The 22,399-nt window shown below is 50.4% G+C and overlaps 1 protein-coding gene across 1 annotated transcript; it reads right to left on the bottom strand.

Annotated features, from left to right (window-relative positions):
• Positions 1–34: 34 nt before the first annotated feature.
• Positions 35–21,672, bottom strand: LOC147086599 (ras-related protein Rab-11A-like). The gene is made up of 5 exons (XM_085978282.1): positions 21,528–21,672; positions 19,118–19,313; positions 14,599–14,792; positions 9,360–9,440; positions 35–2,578 (listed from the first exon to the last, which is right to left on the bottom strand). Exons 1-5 carry the CDS (start codon positions 21,670–21,672, stop codon positions 2,439–2,441), a joined length of 756 nt encoding a protein of 251 aa, XP_085834408.1. The 3' UTR covers positions 35–2,438.
• Between the last annotated feature and the right edge of the window lie 727 nt (positions 21,673–22,399).

Genomic DNA, 22,399 nt, shown 5'->3' with positions numbered 1-22,399 from the left:
GGGGGGGGAAAAAAAAAGAGCGAGAGAAACAATGTTTGCTTTGGAACTTTAGTCCAATATAATTTATTTGCAATAAAATAAACAAGTTTTGCGAATTTCCCCACATATTGCACAGAAGTAACAGATTGACCAGTGCAAGGGTCCTACAGGCAGTGTGCAGCCACCCACACAACCCCTCAAGAGCGGTCTCCACAAAAATCGGGCCTAGCGAGAGGTCTCATCCTTAAAATCAAAAAACTTACACAGGAGGAGGGCCCTCTCGTGCAGCCAACGCCATCAGCGCGCAACCTCCGCAGGAGAGAATTCCAGGACAGACAGAAAAATGGAGGGAAAAGGAAGGCGGAAGAAAATGATCAGTCAGGGGGCAGGCCCCCAACTGCGATCTCAAGGTGGCAGGCCAATCCTTAACAGGAAGGGGCGGTGGGAAGAACAGACAGGAACAGCCCATACACGCGAGTAGAAATGGAGTGGTGAAGGCAGCGGACTTTACAAAATTGGAGACAGAGCTCTGATGGCCACTCTTGCCTCAGGACCCTCCTTGTGGCTCACTTTCCTTCAGGGCCACCCCCACCCCGGTTGCAGCCAGGAGACTAGTGCCCTCAGTGTCAAGAGGGCCGGAGAAACTGGGCCTAGTCAGACTTTAGGTCGAGGGATTGGGGAAGGGGGGGGGGGGGAAATGGGCACCAAACCTCAAAAATAAGGGGCAATTCAAACTGGCACCAAGGCAAGGCTAGCACTTGGGGCCAACTGCGCCATGGACAAACCATATGGCCGCCTCATCCAATGAGCTGTAACTATGGAAACCAGTCGACACGTGACCTTCCGCAGAGCATCACGCGATAAATGGTCCTCTGGCCATTTTTGATACCTGCACCAGTTTCCTCACCATATCGTAATATTCCCTACCCCCCCCCCCCCCCCCCCCCCCCCCCCCCCCGGTCCCAATCGAGTGTTTAGACTGGGGACATCTCACTGGAAAATGGTCACCAACTCGCTCCAATTGCCATGAAATAATCCTCGATTAGCGCGACGTTAGTTCGCAGTGCCCAGTTACAAAATGAAGAGACACAAAAAAAACTCACAATGGGGAACCGGACGAGCAACACACACTCACTCCAGAGGGGAGAAGGCGGTGGAAGCTTCCAGAACTAAAAAGCCAAAAACAAGCCCACGTGCTCGCTCCTGGGAGAGTTTGCAAAAAAGTAGGGAGACAACCATGGCGTCCGAGTGATCAGACCCCTGGAACAAGTTAAGTCGTGACTTGAGGCCTACGAGTCATCTTGCGCATCTCCCCGCTCAGTGCTCCTGGAGACGGGCTGGGGAGGCTTCGGTTTTTAAAAGGTGGGTGGGGTAGAAGATGGTGGGAGGAAGGGTTGGGTCTTGGAGCGTTCTTTCACTCGAAGTCAGAGAGGGAAAAAAAACACATACCCAAAAACTAGCAAGTCCCAGATTACGTCACCCCATGGCCAGCAGAAGAACAGCCTGACCCACATTTAGCTAAATTTGGGCAGCGAGTCAAATAGGTCGCACTTGTCCAGAGAGGAGGGGGGAGGCCCGGGATGGTTGAAAGATAGTCAGAAAAAGGAGCCTCGCTGCACCGTATTCAAATGGAACGAGTCAACGGATTGAGTGGTCAGGCATTGTACACCCATATCCAAAGTGCGGGATTAATTAAACCCAGTGTTTCGAGACTGAAGACTAGCGTCACAACATCGTGGCAGAGACAAGGTTAGTAGACGTTGCGCCTCCAACAGTTACCCTCCAATTAACACCCCCCCACCCCTCCCTCAAGGGGACAAGAGAGACCACCCGACTAACCCCTCACCTCCCGAGAAGAGAACCGGTGTCTGTTGCCCAAGAGCTCGAGGAGGCCACTCGAGAAAGTCGTCAGCAAACCATCAGAAGATGATCTTCACACAAGGCGACTTCTCATGGGAGGACAACCAGAGGAGAGTAGATGAAGGTTAGGCGAAAATAAAATTTAAAAGAGAACCTAAATGGTGGAAATCGAGAATGGAAAATTCTGGAAACACAGCTGGTCTGAGCACTTGGGAGAGAGAACCTTTGACCCAAAAAAGTGCTAACCTTTTCTCTTTCAGATACGGAGTGAGTGCTGTGCTTTTCCAGAACTTTCTGTGGTGGTTGTTTTTTTAAAAAAAAATCTAGTGGGACCCTGCGTTAAAGATGGCCAAAGTTCCCACGGCAACCGTGAGCTCAGGTCAACCCATCCCACAATCCTTCCTGCTGTCCGAACTGGCGTCGCGTCCAATCTTCACCCATCCCAACACCACCCCCCCCCCCCCCCCCCCCCCGGCCGCACAACGCCAAATGGACCTGGTGCGATAGATGGTAGGTTTGCTAAGGCCAGCAAGCTTGAGCCAGATCAGACGCACAGGACACTGGCAATAACAAAGAGGGGTCAGAGTCTCAAACACAGCTTATATATTCTGGCAGCATTGGGACTTGCTGCCCTTTTCCATCGGAGGTACGGCTATGGTCACGACATCCTTGCTGGGACCCACTTCGTGATCATGAGGATCCATGGACATCTGGCGCTGGGACACGATCCGGTAGATTTCTGGAAGGAGATTGGGAAGGTCAGTTCCAAAGTCGCCAACACAAAAAAAACCAAACCAAGCAATCCCACCGGTCAAGAGAACGGGCAAAAATCCACCAATCAAAAGTCACACTGCGCTCCCGTGGAGGAGGGACTTCAGTTAGGTGGAGAGACTGGAGAAGCTGGGGTTGTTCTCCTTGGAGCAGAGAAGGAGAAGGGGAGATTTAATAGAGGCGTTCAAAATCATGAGGGGTTTCGATCGAGTAGATCGGGAGAAACTGTTTCCACTGGCAGGAGGGTCGGTAACCAGGGGATGCAGATTTAAGATAAATCGGCAAAACAACCAGAGGGGGAGAGGAGGAGAATGTTTTTTACGCAGCGAGTTGTTGTGATCTGGAATGCGCTGCCTGAAAGGGCGGCGGAAGCAGATTCAATAGTGACTTTCAAAAGGAGAATTGGAGAAATACTTGAAGGGGAAAAATTCACAGGGCTGTGGGGAAAGAGCAGGGGGGAGTGAGACTAGTTGGAGAGCTCGTTCAAAGAGCCGGCACAGGCACGATGGGCTGAATGGCCTCCTCCTGTGCTGTATTGTTCTATGGTTCATCCATTGGTTCCTACTTAGTACACCAAGTCGGAACGTTCCATTCACCCTCTGCTAAATAGGGCATACCGAAATGTTCCATTAGGTCTCTTAGCTTCCTAGACAAGAGACCAAATGACAATCGTTTAACACTCACTTGTGGTTTTTCTTACCATTAAACCCAGCCCTTACCCCATCCAAAAAAAAAACCCCAAAGTGTTGGGGTCAAACCTACATTTTGGTGAATTAACACATTTCTCTCAGAATCTTAGAATGGTTACAGCACCGATGGAGGCCACTCGGCCCGTGCTGGCCCTCTGCAAGAGCCCTTCAGCTAGTCCCACTCCCCCGCCCGTTCTCCCTAGCCCTGCAAATTCTTTTCCTTCAGGTACTTATCCAACTCCCTTTTGAAAGCCACAATTGAGTCTGCCTCCACCACCCTGTCAGGCAGTGCATTCCAGATCCCAACCACTCGCTGCGTAAAAAAGTTTTTCCTCGCGTCGCCTTTGGTTCTTCTGCCAATCACCTTAAATCTGTGTCCTCTGGTTCTCGACCCTTCCGCCAATGGGAACAGTTTCTCTCTATCTACTCTGTCTAGACCCCTCATGATTTCGAACACCTCGACCAAATCTCCCCTCAATCTTCTCTGCTCCAAGGAGAACAATCCCAGCTTCTCCACGTAACTGAAGTCCCTCACCCCTGGAACCATTCCTGTAAATCTTTTCTGCACCCTCGCTAAGGCCTTCACATCCTTCCTAAAGTGCAGTGTCCTCTCAGGTGGATGTAGAAGATCCCACGGCCACTATTGGAAGAAGAGCAGGGGGAGTTCTCCCCGGTGTCCTGGGGCCAATATTTATCCCTGAACCAACATCACTAAAAACAGATGATCTGCTCATTATCACATTGCTGTTTGTGGGAGCTTGCTGTGCGCAAATTGGCTGCCGCGTTTCCTACATTACAAGTGACCACACTTCAAAAAAAGTACTTCATTGGCTGTGAAGCGCTTTGGGACGTCCTGAATTTCCAAGTGTTTATCCAATTCCCTTTTTGAAAGTTGCCATCGAATCTGCTTCTCGAGTGGGCAGGAAGCACATTTCGCTTAGTGGGACTGGAGTCACGTGTTGGTCCAGACCGGGTCGGGACAGCGGGTTCCTGTCCCTGAAGGACATCGGGGAACCCAATGGTTTTTTTTTTATTTTTTTTATTAATATAAAAACGACAATCCGGCAGCTTCCGTGGTCACCTTACCAGGCGCCAGCCCATAAATACATTTATTGGATTCAGTCTCATAAGACGTAGGAGCAGGAGTCGGCCATTCGGCCCCTCGAGCCTGCTCCGCCATTTAATAAGATCATGGCTGATCTGATCTTGGCCTCAACTCCACTCCCCTGCCCGCTCCCCGTAACCCTTGACTCCCTTATCGTTCAAATATCTGTCTATCTCCACCTTGAATATATTCATTGACCCAGCCTCCACAGCTCTCTGGGGCAGAGGATTCCAAAGATTCACGACCCTCAGAAGAAATTCCTCCTCATCTCCATTTTAAATGGGTGCCCCCTTATTCTGAGACTGTGCCCCCGCGTTCTAGATTCACCCACGAGGGGAAACATCCTCTCTGCATCTACCTTGTCGAGCCCCCTCAGTATCTTATATGTTTCAATAAGATCCCCTCTCATTCTTCTAAATTCCAATGAGTATAGGCCCAACCTGCTCAACCTTTCCTCATAAGACAACCCCCTCATCTCAGGAATCAACCTCGTGAACCTTCTCTGAACTGCCTCCAATGCAAGTATATCCTTCCTTAAATAAGGAGACCAAAACTGTACGCAGTACTCCAGGTGTGGCCTCACCAACGCCCTGTACAGTTGTAGCAGGACTAGGAAGGACAGAGCATCAGAGGGACCTTGGTGTGCATGTACATAGATCCCTGAAGGCAGCAGAACAGGTAGATAAGGTGGTTAAAAAGGCATATGGGATACTTGCCTTCATTAGCCGAGGCATAGAATACAACAGCAGGGAGGTTATGATGGCGCTGTACAAAACGCGAGTTAGGCCACAGCTGGAGTACTGTGTGCAGTTCTGGTCGCCACACTATAGGAGGGATGTGATTGCATTGGAGAGGGTGCAGAGGAGATTCACCAGGATGTTACCTGGGCTGGAGCGCTTCACCTATGAAGAGAGACTGGACAGGCTGGGGTTGTTTTCCTTCAAGCAGAGAAGGCTGAGGGGAGACCGGATTGAGGTGTACAAAATTATGAGGGCCATAGATAGGGTAGATAGAAAGGAACTTTTCCCCTTAGTAGAGGGGTCAATAACCAGGGGGAATAGTTTCAAGGTAAGGGGCAGGAGGTTTAGAGGGGATTTAAGGAAAAACTTTTTCACCCAGAGGGTGGTTGGAATCTGGAACTCACTGCCTGAAAGGGTGGTAGAGGCAGGAACCCTCACAACATTCAAGAAGCATTTAGATGAGCACTTGAAATGCCATAGCATACAAAGCTACGGACCAAGTGCTGGAAAATGGGAGAGATTAGGCAGGGCTTGATGGCCGGCGACCGAGGGCGGGAAAAGCAGGCACTGGAAGGTTGGACACCGCAGGAGGCTCGGAGGTCAGACCGGGTGGAAGGAGAGCCAGGGAGAAGCAGGCCCTGGGACGTCGGTACCACGGCGGCTGAAGATTGTTGGGCAGGAGTGCGGGAAAGGCAGAGCGAGGAGAGAGCGGACCCTATTGTGATGGCGCTGATGAAGATGGCTGCCGTCCTTGCAGGCTCCGTGCGTACCACGCAGCCAAGTGTCCTTTGCTGCTTGGTGCGCTCGGCTCGTTAAGAAAAAAGCATTTCACTGACTGGATTGCACTTGTTGCATTTGGTTACGTGACAAATTTTAAAAAAATTGAAATTGAAAACTATGACCATGACTTCTCTACTTTTATACTCCAACCCCCTTTGCAGTAAAGGCCAACATTCCCATTTGCCTTTTTGATTACTTGCTGTACCTGCATGCTAACTTTTTGTGTTTCATGCACAAGGACCCCCAGGTCCCTCTGTACTGCCACATTTTGTAATCTCTCCATTTAAATAATTTGCTTTTTAATTTTTCTTACCAAAAAGTGGATAACCTCACACTTTCCCACGTTATACTCCATCTCAACTTGCCCTGGTGGGATTTGCCCTCCTGGACCCCCACCCCCCCGGGTTACTAGCCCAGTAACAGGACCATTCATGCCCAGAGTCAACATTCAATTAGCGTTCCTCAACATTGCTTCACGGTTTCATCCGGATCGCCCCGAGGCCTGGCGGCCAAGGGAAGGTCCTGGCCTATGGCCAAGGGCCTTGTGCAGCTTCTGGTCTCCGGCCACGTGGCCCTCAGAACCCAGACAACTCAACGCCACCGGTGTTCCGTGGGCCTAGCAGGTTTGGAAAGGGCCGTTCTTGGTCGCCCCGTTGGTGGATCAATCCTGAATCATCGAGATGTGTTCGTATCGGCAGCTTGGAGCTAGAGCTCATCTTTGCTCCTCCTCCAAAGAAAGATTAAAAGAGAGAGTGGTTTTAATGGGGGATTTTAACTTTCATATAGATTGGGAAAAGCAGACTAGCACCTGTCAGAAAGGTAGGGATTTTCTTGCGTGTCTGGGATAGTTTTCTACAACAATATGTCCTCGACTAATATGGCCCCTAGTCGAGGCCCCAACACAGATGCCTGCAGGACACCACTAGTCACAACCTTCCAATTTGAGTACCTACCCATTATCCCTACTGCCTGTCTCCTGCCGCTCAGCCAATTTCCTAACCAGGTCAATAATTTGCCCTCAATTCCGTGGGCTTCTACCTTAGTTAACAGTCTCTTATGTGGGACTTTATCAAATGCCTTCTGGAAGTCCATATAAATAACATCCATCGACACTCCTGTCCACTACTTCAGTCACCTCTTCAAACAATTCAATCAGGTTTGTCAGGCATGACCTACCTTTCACAAATCCATATTAGATTTAGTAATGAGCAATGAACCAGATTTAGTTAACAGCCTAACTGTGCGCGAACATTTATCCAATAGCGATCATAACCTGATCAAGTTCAAAGTAGCATCTGAAAGGGAGAAATGTGAAACAGCTACTAAGATTCTGGATTTGGGTACGGCCGACTTCAAAAAGGGATGAGACAGAGACTGTCCACAGTAAACTGGGCCAATCTGTTAATGGGTAAAATGACAGATGATCAGTGGGAGATGTTTAAAAAAGAATTTAAGCTGATACAAAACCAGTTTATACCCGAGGGGCAAGAGCGCTACTGGCCAAAAAAAACAGCCCTGGACGACTAAAGAGGTGAGGGATAGCATAAACTAAAAGAAAAAGCATACAAAAATGCAAAACAAAAAATAGCACAGATCTTGGTGAATGGGAAAGATACAAAGAACAACAACGTGTCACAAAACAGATAGTGAGAGCTTCAAAAAGGGAACATGAAAGGAAACTTGCAAGGGACATCAAAATCAACACAAAGAATGTTTACAATTTCATTAGGAAAAAGAGGGTAGTTAGGAGCAATGTTAGTTCCTTAAAAACTGAAAGTGGTGATATTGTCAATGATAATAAGGAAATGGCAGACATGTTGAATAATTACTTTGTGTCAGTATTTACAGTAGAGGAAGAGGATAGCATGCCGGAAAGCCCAAGGAAACTAATACTGAATCAAGGACAGGGACTCAATAAAATTAACAAATAAAATAACAGTAATGAAGAAAATAATGCCACTAAAGAGCGACAAATCCCCAGGGCCAGACGGTTTCCATCCCAGGGTTTTAAAGGAAGTCGGTGAGCACATTGCAGATGCCCCAACTATAATCTTCCAAAGTTCTCTCGATTCAGGAACCGTCCCTTTAGATTGGAAAATTGCACACGTCACTCTGCTATTTAAGAATGGCGAGAGGGGGATTTGTGAAAGGCAGGTCATGCCTGACAAACCTGATTGAATTTTTTGAAGAGGCGACTAAAGTAGTGGACAGGGGAACGTCGATGGATGTTATTTATATGGACTTCCAGAAAGCATTTGATAAAGTCCCTCATAAGAGACTGTTAACTAAGGTAGAAGCCCATGGAATTGAGGGCAAATTATTGACCTGGTTGGGAAATTGGCTGAGCGGCAGGAGACAGGCAGTAGGGATAATGGGCAGGTACTCAAACTGGCAGGATGTGACTAGCAGTGTCCCGCAGGGATCTGTGTTGGGGCCTCAACTATTCACAATATTTCTTAACGACTTAGATGATGGGACAGAAAGTCATATATCCAAATTTGCCGATGACACAAAGATAGGCCGCGTTGTAGGCAGTGTAGATGGAAGCATAAAATTACAAAGGAATATCGATAAATTAAGTGAATGGTCAAAACTGTGGCAAATGGATTTCAATGTAGGCAAATGTGGGGTCATCCACTTTGGACCTAAAAAAGGAAAGAACAGGGTACTTTCTAAATGGTGAAAAGCTGGAAACAGTGGAGGTCCAAAGAGACTTGGGGGGTCCAGGTACATCGATCATTAAAATGTCACGAACAGGTACAGAAAATAATCAGAAAGGCTAACGGAACGCTGACCTTTAGATCGAGAGGACTGGAATACAAGGGGGGGTAGAAGTTATGCTGCAGCTGTACAAAGCCCTGGTTAGACCACACCTGGAGCACTGGGAGCAGTTCTGGGCACCACACCTTAGGAAGGATAGATTGGCCCTGGAGGGAGTGCAGCGTAGGTTTACCAGAATGATACCCGGACTCCAAGGGTTAAGTTACGAGGAGAGATTACACAAACTAGGGTTGTATTCCCTGGAATTTATACAGTTAAGGGGCGATCTGATCGAAGTTTTCAAGATATTGAGGGGAACAGATAGGGTAGAGAGAGAGAAACTATTCCCGCTGGTTGGGGAGTCTAGGACTAGGGGGCAGAGTCTAAAAATTAGAGCCAGACCTTTCAGGAGTGAAGTTAGGAAACACTTCGACACACAAAGGGTGGGAGAAGTTTGGAACCAAAGGTATTAAGGGATATGGGCCAAAGGCGGGTAGATGGAGTTAGGTCGCAGATCAGCCGTGATCTCATGGAATGGCGGAGCAGGCCCGAGAGGCTGAATGGCCGCCTCATGATCCTAACGTTGCCAACACTCTGGAGTCGCAATAGTTGGCCACCGCTCCATTGTCACGTGTACGCGTCCTAGGAACGGCAGCGTTAGAGGCGCAATCCTACCGGTGAGGACGGTCTGGAAGGCTATCTCCACGTTGGTGGAATCCAGTGCAGAGGTCTCGATGAAGGACACGTCATTCTTTTCTGCAAGGAAAGAAGGATTTAGCCAATCAGGCGATCGCCCAACATCATCCCCCCACAATATTAACAGGCCAAGTTGGCAGCTCTACATTCACAACACGCCTCATTGTCCATCACCCAACTGCAGCCTTCACACCTCCCTCAAAGGTCTTCACTCCTCGCCAGTCCTCCTCCCCCTTTGTTTCATCCGGTTCTAATCAAGGTTCTGAGAGTTGACCCTTACTGCAAAGGGAATGGAGTATAAAAGCAGGGAAGTCCTGCTACAACTGTACAGGGCGTTGGTGAGACCGCACCTGGAGTACTGCGTACAGTTTTGGTCTCCTTATTTAAGGAAGGATATACTTGCATTGGAGGCAGTTCAGAGAAGGTTCACGAGGTTGATTCCTGAGATGAGGGGGTTGTCTTATGAGGAAAGGTTGAGCAGGCTGGGCCGATACTCATTGGAGTTTAGAAGAATGAGAGGGGATCTTGTTGAAACATAAGATTCTGAAGGGACTTGACAGGGTAGATGCAGAGAGGATGTTTCCCCTCGTGGGGGGAATCTAGAACTCGGGGGCATAGTTTCAGGATAAGGGGTCGCCCTTTTAAGACGGAGATGAGGAGGAATTTCTTCTCTCGGAGGGTCGTGAATCTTTGGAATTCTCTGCCCCAGAGAGCTGTGGAGGCTGGGTCATTAAATATATTTAAAGGTGGAGATGGATAGATTTTTGAAAGGTAAGGGGGTCAAGGGTTATGGGGAGCGGGCAGGGAAGTGGAATTGAAGCCAAGATCAGATCAGCCATGATCTTATTGAATGGCGGAGCAGGCTCGAGGGGCCGAATGGCCGACTCCTGCTCCTACGTCTTATGTTCTTATTTATGAGCTGGAGAAAATAAATGGGACCAACACCCAGAGCGTTTACCAGTCCGGTTTTCCCCCCTCTCGGGTGCCGCGGGACCTGCTCCGAACTTCCGAGACCTGTCAAGTTCCTCTCCTCCTCTACACAAGTTGCGTGAGATTCTCTGGCTGCAACTGGACAGCGAGGAATGGAACTCAGCTCCAAGAACCAGAGGCCTGCAGGGTCTCGCTCCCTATAAGGGGGGGGGGGGGGGGGGGGGGGGGAGGAAAGGAACAAACGTCTCCGGGCGAGGAGTTTGTCTGCGACTAAGAGACAGCGAGGAGACAACAACTTGCTCCTTTAACATCGTAAAACGTCCCAAGGTGCATCACGGGAGCACAATCAGACAACATTTCACACTGAGCCACATAAGGAGATATTAGGGCAAGGGCTGGGTCAAAGAGGTGGGTTTTAAGGAGCGGCTTAAAGGAGGAGAGAGAGGCGGAGAGGTTTAGGGAGGGAATTCCAGAGCTCGGGGCCCAGGCGGCTGAAGGCACGGCCGCCAATGGTGGGGCGATGGAAATCGGGGGATGCTCAAGAGGGCAGAATTGGAGGAGCGCAGCACCGACACAGGGACTCATGTCTGCCAATTCATACTGCAGGGCAGCAGGATTTCAGCAAAGCCACTGCTGGGACAAGAGGGGTGGCAGAGTGCGTGCTGGAGTCACGGCCTTCGAATGGCCTTACTGTCCCATTCAGTGGATGTCACTCCTTCCCCACCAACCGCCCACCACCCCCCCGACCTCATCGAGTTAAGGGGGACACAGGAACAGGAGGAGGCCATTCAGCCCCGCGAGGCTGCACTGTCGGAGCGGCGGTGCTGAGGAAGCGCCGCACTGCCGGCGGGGCGGTACTGAGGGAGCGCCGCACTGTCGGAGGTGCCGTCTTTCGGATGAGACGTTAAACCGAGTCTCCGTCTGCCCTCTCGGGTGGATGTAAAAGATCCCACAGCCACTATTGGAAGAAGAGCAGGGGGGAGTTCTCCCCGGTGTCCTGGGGCCAATATTTATCCCTCAACCAACATCACAAACAGATGATCTGGTCATTATCACATTGCTGTTTGTGGGAGCTTGCTGTGCGCAAATTGGCTGCCGTGTTTCCTACATTACAACAGTGACTACACTTCAAAAAGTACTTTATTGGCTGTAAAGCGCTTTGGGACGTCCTGAGGTTGCGAAAGGCGCTGGAGAAATGCAAGTCTTTTGTTCGAGTTTGCAGTGCTCGAGCCTGGTGCTTTGGAAGAGATACATGTAGCCAAATAAACAATCACTGCCCAACCCAACCCAACCCTGCCCGGCCCAACCAGTTATGTGCAACAATCAGCACTGAAGAGCCGGGTACCGACTCAAAGCAACAACCAGTTGAGGCTCGCTCAAAAAATTAGTTGAAACATGAGACAACAGGCCTTTCATTACCAGGCATTCAAAGAATTTCTCTAAATGGTCCTCAAAAAACCAGCTGGAAAAAAATAAAATAAAACTCCTCGCTAGTCATGGCCTCAGGACGTCCCAAACGCTTCATAGAACCATAGAAATTTACAGCACGGAAGGAAGCCATTTCGAGCCATCTTGTCCGTGCCGGCCGACAAAGAGCTACCCCGCCTAATCCCACTTTCCAGCTCTGGGTCCGTAGCCCTGCAGAAACATAGAAGATAGGAGCAGGAGGAGGCCATTCGGCCCCTCGAGCCTGCTCCGCCATTCAATGAGATCATGGCGGATCATCCAAATTCAGTACCCTGTCCCTGCCTTCTCCCCATATCCCTTGATCCCTTTAGCCTCAAGAAATATATCCACCTCCTTCTTGAATATATTTAATGAATTGGCCTCCACTGCCTTTGAGAATTCCACAGGTTCACCACTCTCTGGGTGAAGAAATTCCTCCTCATCTCTGTCCTAAATGGCTTACCCCTTATCCTTAGACTGTGACCCCTGGTTCTGGACTCCCCCCGCCATCGGGAACATCCTGCATCTAGTCCTACTAGAATTTTATAAGTTTCAATGAGATGGTTATAGCTCTTCAAGCACATATTCAAGTACTTTTTAAATGCGGTGAGGGTTTCTGCCTCGACCACCCTTTCAGGCAGTGAGTTCCAGACCCCCACCACCCTCTGGGTGAAGAAAGTTCTCCTCAACTCCCCTCTAATCCTTCCACCAATTACTTTCAATCTCTGCCCCCTGGTTATTGACCCCTCTGCTAAGGGAAATAGAGTGGATAGGAAGGACCTATCCAGGCCCCTCAATTTTATACACCTCAATTAAATCTCCCCTCAGCCACCTCTATTCCAAAGAAAACAACCCCAGCCTCTCCAATCTTTCCTCATCGTTAAAATTCCCCAGCCCTGGGGTGCAACATCCTGGTAAATCTCCTCTGCACCCTCTCTAGTGCAATCACATCCTTCCTGTAATGTGGTGACCAGAACTGTACGCAGTACTCTAGCTGAGGCCTAACTAGTGTTTTATACAGTTGAAGCATAACCCCCCTGCTCTTATATTCTATGCCACAGCTAATAAAGGCAAGCATTCCGTATGCCTTCTTAACCACCTTATCTACCTGGCCTGCTACCTTCAGGGATCTGTGGACCTGCACTCTAAGGTCCCTCTGTTCCTCTACACTACTCAGTGTCCTACCATTCCCTTTCCTTGTTAGCCCTCCCCAAATGCATTACCTCACACTTCTCCAGATTGAATTCCTTTTGCCACTGTTCTGCCCACCTGACCAGTCCATTGATATCTTCCTGCAGTCTGCAGCTTTCTTCATTATCAACCACACAGCCAATTTTTGTTGCATCTGCAAACTTCTTAATCATACTTCCTACATTCAAGTCCAAGTCATTGACATATACCACAAAAAGCAGAGGACCCAGTACTGAGCCCTGCGGAACCTCACTGGAAACAGCCTTCCAGTCACAAAAACACCCATCAACCATTACCCTCTGCTTCCTACCTCCGAACCAATTTTGGATTTTCACAGCCAACGAATTTTTTTTTGAAGTAATGTAGGAAACGCAGCAGCCAATCCGTGCACAGCAAGCTCCCACAAACAGCAATGTGATAATGACCAGATCATCTGTTTTTAGTGATGTTGGTTGAGGGATAAATATTGGCCCCAGGACACCGGGGAGAACACCCCTGCTCTTCTTCCAATAGTGGCCGAGCGATCTTTTACATCCACCCGAGAGGGCAGACGGGGCCTGGGTTTCGGGCAGTGCAGTCCAGATCACAACTCCTCGCTGGGTTAAAAAAAATCCTCATCTCCCCCTCTAGTTCTTCTGGCCAATTATCTTAAAATCGGTAATACAAAAACAAAATACTGCAGATGCTGGAAATCTGAAATAACAGAAAATGCTGGAGATATTCAGCAGGTGGAGAGAGAAACAGAGTTAACGTTTCAGGTCGATGACCTTTCCCGTGCAAGCGCAGGAGATGCAACACCTGCCCTTTGACCTCCCCCCTTCCCACTGTCCAGGGCCCCAAACACCCCTTCCAGGTGAAACAGCGATTTACTTGCACTTCTTGCAATCTAGTATACTGTATTCGCTGCTCACGATGCGGTCTCCTCTACATCGGGGAGACCAAACGCAGATTGGGTGACCGCTTTGCGGAACACCTCCGTTCAGTCCGTACGGGTGACCCCGAGCTTCCGGTCGCCTGTCACTTTCATTCACCGCCCCACTCCCACTCGGACCTCACCATCCTCGGCCTCTTGCATTGTTCCACGGAAGCTCAGCGTAAACTCGAGGAACAGCACCTCATCTTCCGATTAGGCACTTTACAGCCTTCCGGACTCAACATCGAGTTCAACAATTTCAGATCATAACCTCGGCCCCCATCTTTTTTTGTCCATTTTTTTTTCTCTCTCACATGGCAGCTGTCGATCATTCTGCCGTCGCCATTTACACCTCCTCTAGAACCATCTTTTGTTTCTTAACTTGCCCCATTACCACCTCCTTTTGCCTCGCACCATCATCCCTTTTGTCATTCAATCTCTCCTGCCTTCCATCCCATCACCGACCTTCCCTTTTGTTCTTTCCTCCCCTCCCCTTGCTTAAAAACCTGTTCCATCTCCAACTTTTTCCAGTTCTGACGAAGGGTCATCGACCCGAAACGTTAACTGTTTCTCTCTCCACAGATGCTGCCTGACCTGCTGAGTGTTCCCAGCAATTTTCTGTTTTTATTTATTTTTTTAAATCTTAAAATCGGTGTCCTCTGGTTACCGACCCTCCTGCCACTGGAAACAGCTTCTCCCCGAACACCCTTCACGATTCTGAACCCCTCGACACCGTACCCGCAAAGGTCTTGGCCTCGTCCGTGGGAACCGCCCGCAGGTGCCTCAAGTCGCTCTTGTTCCCCACGAGCATGATGACGATGTTAGAGTCGGCGTGGTCCCTCAGCTCCTTCAGCCAGCGCGCCACGTTCTCGTACGTCAGGTGCTTCGCGATGTCGTAGACCAGGAGCGCTCCCACCGCCCCCCGATAATACCTGCAGCAGAGAGAGACACAGGTAGGTATTCAACAGGTATTCCATGACGAGGCCTTAACATAATAAATACGAGTCGTCGGCCATTCGACCCCTCGAGCCCGCTCCGCCATTCAATGAAATCATGGCTGATCGTCTGCCTCAACTCCATTCACCGGCCCCATCACCAGATCCCTTGATGCCCTTAGTCAGAAATCTATCGACTTCTGTTTTGAATATACCCAATGACTGAGCCTCCACAGCCCTCTGGGGCAGAGAATTCCAAAGATTCACCACCCTCTGTGTGAAGAAATTTCTTCTTATCTCAGTCCTGAATGGCCGACCCTTTACCCTGAGGCTGTGGCCCCTGGTTCTAGGCTCCCCAGCCAAGGGAAACATTCTCCCAGCAGCCACCCTATCAAGCCCTGTAATAATTTTGTATGCTTCAATGAGATCCCCCTCTCATTCTTCTGAATTCAAGAGAATACAGGCCTAGTTTACTCAATCTCTTCTCATACGACAGTCCTGCCATCCCAGGAACCAGTCTGGTGAACCTTTGCTGCACTCCCTCTATGGCAAGTATATCCTTCCTTAGGTAAGGAGACCAAAACTGTACACAGTACTCCAGGTGTGGTCTCACCAAGGCCCTGTATAACTGGAGTAAGGCTTCTTCACTCCTGTACTCAAATTCTCTCGTAATGAAGGCCAGCATACCATTTGCCTTCCTAATGGCTTGCTGCACCTTGGACAACGTGGACCACTTTCCATACCTCGGGAGCCTACTGTCAACAAGAGCAGACGTCGATGACTAAGTCCAACACTGCCTTCAGTGTGCCAGTGCAGCCTTCGGTCGCCTGAGGAACAGTGTGTTTTTGAAGATCAGGACCTCAAACCCGGCACTAAGCTCATGGTCTACAGAGCAGCAGTGATACCCGCCCTGCTGTAAGCCTCAGAGACATGGACCATGTACAGCAGGCACCTCAAAGCACTGGAGAGGCACCACCAACGCTGCCTCCACAAGATCCTGCAAATCCATTGGCAGGATAGGCGCACCAACGTCAGTGTTCTCGCTCAGGCCAACATCCCCAGCATCGAAGCTTTGACCACGCTCTATCAGCTCCGATGGACGGGTCACATTGTCCGCATGCCCGATACGAGACTCCCAAAACAAGCGCTCTACTCGGAGCTCCGACACGGCAAGAGAGCCCCAGGTGGGCAGAGGAAACGCTTCAAGGACACCCTCAAAGCCTCCTTGAAAAAAAAAGTGTAACATCCCCATCGACACCTGGGAATCCCTGGCCCAAGACCGCAGTGGAGGAGAAGCATCCGGGAAGGTGCCGAACACCTCGAGTCTCTTCGCCGGGAGCAAGCGGAAGCCAAGCGCAGGCAGCGGAAGGAGCGCACGTCAACCCAAGCACCCCACCCACCCCTTCAACCACCGTCTGCCCCACCTGTGAGAGAGACTGAAGGTCCCACATTGGACTCAGACACCTGAGAACTCGTCGTTAATGTGGAAGCAAGTCATCCTCGGTTCTGAGGGACTGCCTAAGAAGATTCAACAGGGCAAAAGCCCACCATGACCGGTCCTCCATTTTATTACAGGCCTTCTCACCCAGTCTCAAAATCCCATCAAAAAAAAAAACCCACATCACTCCCTCAAATTCTTGTAAGGTTCCCTTCAAGGAATTTCCCCATTTTGAATTTGCACTGTTCCCCCTGCAGGGAACTCCTTTAACAGGCTGCGAAAGGGTTTACAAGATTTGCAACGACTGATATTTCTGCCCCTTTTGCAGGAGTCAGTGTAAATGATCTGCAGTGGGTGTGGCGCTGAAGGTAATCAGGGCATCAGCAGCAGGGTTTAGATTACTGCCCATGTTTGCCAGCCACATCCAGGCAAGCTGCTCGCCTGCTGAGGGTCATGGGTCCGGGCCGAGCGAGCGGTGCAGAAACTGGTTTCTTCCCACAGGGCTCCGAACTTCTTAAATTTCAAAAAAGACTTACTGTCCTGGGACACAAGCACCACAGACGAATTATCCACATTGAAAGACCGGGACAGTTTCTCTTAAAGTCACTTTTCAGAGCGAGTCGCATTCCTCAGTCTAAATATAAAAGTTAAGTGGCATGCGTCACAAAAGCAAATTTGTCCAGCTTTTTAAAAACAAACCCTACAAGCAGGTGAACGAGCGCGAGTCCCCTCGAACCAACAGCAAACCTTCCTTCCCAGCAACAGCAACTAAACGCTGTTCGACCTCCTGAAGAGGACGTGACCTCGAGCTGACCCCAGGCCGCCGCGGTAATTCGACCGGGTGGTCTTAAAAAGGGAGTCCGGGTTGCACAGGGATAGCCCTCACCAACAGGATGCGCCGGGTAACACCTGGTCCGATAGGCTATCTTAGCCCTCGACATACAGGAGGTCAGCGAGTACATGGCCTTCGCCCCTCTCAATATTCTGCCCGTGATTAGAGTCACAGGGGCACAGAAGGAGGCCACACTCCCATTTCTAATCGTGCCATTCACCACCTCAGGACGTCCCAAAGGGCTTTACAGCCAATGAAGTACTTTTTTTGGAAGTGTGGTCACTGTTGTAATGTGGGAAACACGGCAGCCAATTTGCGCACAGCAAGCTCCCACAAACAGCAGTGTGATAATGGCCAGATCATCTGTTTTTTAGTGATGTTGGTTGAGGGATAAATATTGGCCCCAGGACACCGGGGAGAACTCCCCCTGCTCCTCTTCCAATAGTGGCCGTGGGATCTTTTACATCCACCCGAGAGAGCAGATGGCTTAAACCGAGGCCCCGTCTTCCCTCTCAGGTGGACGTGAAAGATCCCACGGGCCACAATTGGAAGAAGAGCAGGGGGAGTTCTCCCCGGTGTCCTGGGGCCCAATATTTATCCCTCAAACAACGTCACTAAAAAAAACCAGATGATCCGGTCATTATCACATTGCTGTTTGTGGGAGCTTGCTGTGCGCAAATTGGCTGCCGCGGTTCCTACATTACAACAGTGACCACACTTCCAAAAGTACCTCATTGGCTGTAAAGCGCTTTGGGACGTCCTGAGGTTGGCCGAAAGACGGCACCCTCGGCACTAGATTGAGGGTAAGGTACTGACTTGGATAGAGAACTGGTTGGCAGACAGGAAGCAAAGAGTTGGAATAAACGGGTCTTTTTCCAAGTGGCAGGCAGTGACTAGTGGGGTACCGCAGGGATCGGTGCTAGGACCCCAGCTTTTCACAATATGTATTAATGATCTAGACGAGGGAACTAGATGGAATATCTCCAAGTTTGCAGACGACACAAAGCTGGGTGGGCGTGTGTGCTGTGAGGAGGATGCCGAGAAACTCCAGTATGATTTGGACAGGTTGGATGATTGGGCAGATGCAGTATAATGTGGATAAATGCGAGGTTATCCACTTTGGTGGCAAAGACAGGAAGGCAGATTATTATCTGAACAGCAATAGATTGGGAGAAGGGGAAGTGCAACGAGACCTGGGTGTCCTTGCGCACCAGTCGCTGAAGGTAAGCATGCAGGTGCAGCAGGCGGTTAAGAAGGCAAATGGTATGTTGGCCTTCGTAGCGAGAGGATTCGAGTACAGGAGCAAGGATGTCTTGCTGCAGTTGTACAGGGCCTTGGTGAGACCACACCTTGAGTATTGTGTGCAGTTTTGGTCGCCTTATCTGAGGAAGGATGTTCTTGCCATGGAGGGAGTGCAGCGAAGATTCACCAGACTGATAGCTGGGATGGCAGGAATGACATATGAGGAGAGATTGGGTCGATTAGGCTTATACTCGCTGGAGTTTAGAAGAATGAGAGGGGAATCTCATTGAAACTTATAAAATTCTGTCAGGCCTGGACAGACTAGATGCAGGAAGGATGTTCCTGATGGTCGGGGAGTCCAGAACCAGGGGTCACAGTCTAAGGATAAGGGGTAAACCATTTAGGACTGAGATGAGGAGGAATTTCTTCACCCAGAGAGTGGTGAACCTGTGGAATTCTCTACCTCAGAAGGCAGTGGAGGCCAATTCATTAAATATATTCAAGGAGTTAGATATATTTCTTAAGGCTAAAGGGATCAAGGGATATGGGGAGAAGGCAGGGACAGGGTACTGAATTTGGATGATCAGCCATGATCTCATTGAATGGCGGAGCAGGCTCGAGGGGCCGAATGGCCTACTCCTGCTCCTATCTTCTATGTTTCTATGAGACAGATAGATTTTGATGGGCAAGGCGATCGGGGAATGTGGAGCCAAGGAGGGTATGATGGAGTCGAGGGGGCGGATCAGCCCGGCGACCTAACCGCGTGGCGGAACAGGCCCGAGGCCTCCCGCCGCGAGGAGATTCACTCACGCCGACGTGATGGCTCGGTAGCGTTCCTGGCCGGCCGTGTCCCAGATCTGTGCCTTGACCATCTTGTTCTCCACCCGAATGCTCCGCGTGGCGAACTCCACTCCGATGGTGCTCTTGCTCTCCAGGTTGAACTCGTTGCGCGTGAACCTCGAGAGGAGATTACTCTTCCCCACTCCGGAATCACCAATCAGCACGACTGAAGGAGAGAGAGAGAGACAGGGAGTGAGAAAGAGGGAAAAGTGTAGAAACACACGATCACTTCGAGTCAAGATTCTAATCGGCCAACCCTCGCAGAGATGCACTATAGAAACATAGACAATAGGAGGAGTAGGCCATTCAATGAGATCATGGCTGATCATCCAAATTCAGTACCCTGTCCCTGCCTTCTCCCCATATCCCTTGATCCCTTTAGCCCCAAGAAATATATCTAACTCCTCCTTGAATATATTTAATGAATTGGTCTCAACTGTCTTCTGTGGTAGAGAATTCCACAGGTTCACCACTCTCTGTAACCTCCTCCAGCCCCACAACCCTCCGAGATCTCTGCGCTCCTCCAATTCCGGCCTCTTGCGCATCCCCCGATTTCCATCGCTCCACCATTGGCGGCCGTGCCTTCAGCTGCCTGGGCCCCGAGCTCTGGAATTCCCTCCCTAAACCTCTCCGCCTCTCTCTCCTCCTTTAAGACGCTCCTTAAAACCCACCTCTGTGACCAAGCTTTTGGTCACCTGTCCTAATATCTCCCTATGTGGCTCGGTGTCAAATTTTGTGTCTTAAAAATACTCCTGTGCAGCGCCTTGGGACATTTTACTACGTTAAAGGCGCTATATAAATGTATAAACTGTTGGTGTAAGCCGTGGCTCAGGGGGTATCGCTCTCTCGCCTCCGAGTCAGAAGGTCATGGGTTCGAGCCCCACTCCAGAAACTTGAGCCCATAACCCAGGCCGACACTTCCAGTGCAGTGCCGAGGGAGCGCCGCACTGTCGGAGGGGCAGTACTGAGGGAGCGCCGCACTGTCGGAGCGGCGGTACTGAGGGAGCGCCGCACTGTCGGAGGGGCGGTACTGAGGGAGCGCCGCACTGTCGGAGGGTCAGTACTGAGGGAGCGCCACACTGTCGGAGGGGCAGTACTGAGGGAGCGCCACACTGTCGGAGGGGCAGTCTTTCAGGTGAGACGTTAAACCGAGGCCCCGTCTCTCTCAGGTGGATGTATAAGATCCCACGGCCACTATTGGAAGAAGAGCAGGGGGAGTTCTCCCCGGTGTCCTGGGGCCAATATTTATCCCTCAGCCAACATCACTAAAAACAGATGATCTGGTCATTATCACATTGCCGTTTGTGGGAGCTTGCTGTGCGCAAATTGGCTGCTGCGTTTCCTACATTACAACAGTGACCACACTTCAAAAAGTACTTCATTGGCTGTAAAGCACTTTGGGACGTCCTGAGGTGGTGAAAGACAGGGGAGAAATGCAAGTTCTTTATTTTCTTTTATAGAGTACAAAAGCAAGGAAGTTATGCTGAACCCTTTATAAATCACTGGTTAGGCCCCAGCTGGAGTCTTGTGTCCAATTCTGGGCACCGCACTTTAGGAAGGATGTCAAGGCCTTGGAGAGGGTGCGGAGGAGATTTACCAGAATGGTTCCAGGGGATGAGGGACTTCAGTGATGTGGAGAGACTGGAGAAGCTGGGGTTGTTCTCCTTCGAGCAGAGAAGGTTAAGGGGAGATTTAATCGAGGCGTTCAGAATCACGAAGGGTTTTGATCGAGTAGATCGGGAGATACTGTTTCCAGTGGCAGGAGGGTCGGTAACCAGAGGACACAGATTGAAGATAATCGGCAAAAGGACCAGAGGGGGAGATGAGGAGAATGTTTTTTACGCAGCGAGTTGTTGTGATCTGGAATGCGCTGCCTGAAAGGGCGGTGGAAGCAGATTCAATAGTAACTTTCAAAAGGGGAATTGGAGAAATACTTGAAGGGGCAAAATTCACAGGGCTGTGGGGAAAGAGCGAGGGGGGAGTGGGACTAATTGGAGAGCTCATTCAAAGAGCCGGCACAGGCACGATGGGCCGAATGGCCTCCTCCTGTGCCAAGCGATTCCAATGTTACTTTATCGGAACGGACCTCTGATCGGGAATGGGCACCTGGTTCCAAGACGGGATATTCGGGAGGCGATCCTTGAGAGGAGTGTTTGTGCCACTTCCTTAGTCACACCCACCTCCCTCCTAAAAAAAAAAATGTACCTCGTTAACCTTCAACTGCGATCTCCCCGCCCACCACCCCGCCCAGTACAGCCTGCTCACAACACAGGCAGGCCCAGCGACACCTCCAGCTCAACTCCAGCACCCAGGAGTGGTTCACGCCTACAGCCCAACGGTCAAAATCTAGGCCCAGGCCAGAGCAGGGGCGCTTGCTTGCCTGCCGCTGAAGCCCAAGAGTCAGCACCTCGGCTCAAGGCCTCAGCAAGCCGTGCCTGCCCTTGAAGGGAAGGAAGATTGCGAAATCGATCGGAATTTGAGTCATGCCGGAGATGGGTTGGAAGGCTGCCAAACGACACGTTCATTCTGTGCCCCTTGCAGCACTGACACGGCACCAAGATTAGATTCCCTTCAGTTCAATCAGCTCAGTCCTCAGTGGCATTTAATACACACGCCCGCCTCTCATTGTGGAACTGAACGGTTGCCACACACACACACGGCGGCTTTGGGGCAACTCGGAGCCCCCTCCGACCTGGTGTCACTGGTCACAACCCACTCCACCCCATGAAGCCTCCAAAGTCTGTCTCAATACCAGCAGCACAGACTCGCATTTCTCCAGCGCCTTTCACAATCACAGGATGTCCCAAAGCGCTTCACAGACAATGAAGTACTTTTGAAGTGTGGTCACTGTTGTAATGTGGGAAACGCAGCAGCCGCCAATTTGCGCACAGCAAGCTCCCACAAACAGCAATGTGATAATGGCCGGATCATCTGTTTTGAGTGATGTTGGTTGAGGGATAAATATTGGCCCCAGGACACCGGGGAGAACTCCCCCTGCTCTTCTTCCAATAGTGGCCGTGGGATCTTTTACATCCACCTGAGGGGGCAGACGGGGTCTCGGTTTCACGTCTCATCCGAAAGACGGCACCTCGACTGTGCGGCGCTCCCTCAGTACCGCCCCTGACAGTGCGGCGCTCCCTCAGTACTGGTGCTGGGAGTGTCGGCCTAGATTATTGGCTCAATTCTCTGGAGTGGGACTCAAACCCTCGACCTTCTGATTCGGGAGAGAGAGAGAGACCCACTGGGCCACGG

The sequence above is a fragment of the Somniosus microcephalus genome, unplaced genomic scaffold (assembly GCF_052327205.1).
Source record: "Somniosus microcephalus isolate GS21.2 unplaced genomic scaffold, FLI_Smic_1.0 unresolved_chr7, whole genome shotgun sequence".
Lineage (NCBI taxonomy): Eukaryota > Metazoa > Chordata > Chondrichthyes > Squaliformes > Somniosidae > Somniosus > Somniosus microcephalus.
Note: the sequence above shows the minus strand (reverse complement) of the source record. Positions and strands in the feature narration are given on the sequence as shown.

Bases quoted from the DNA above. Each gene is read 5' to 3' on its own strand.
- LOC147086599 (XM_085978282.1), bottom strand. From the start codon at position 21,672: ATGAACGTGTCGTTTGGCAGCCTTCCAACCCATCTCCGGCATGACTCA. The intron at 19,314-21,527 runs GCAAGCAAGCGC...TCTCTCCTTCAG, and splicing joins CTCTTGGGCTTCAGCGGCAG to TCGTGCTGATTGGTGATTCC. The intron at 2,579-9,359 runs GTAGGATTGCGC...ATCTCCTTCCAG, and splicing joins CTTCCAGACCGTCCTCACCG to AAATCTACCGGATCGTGTCC.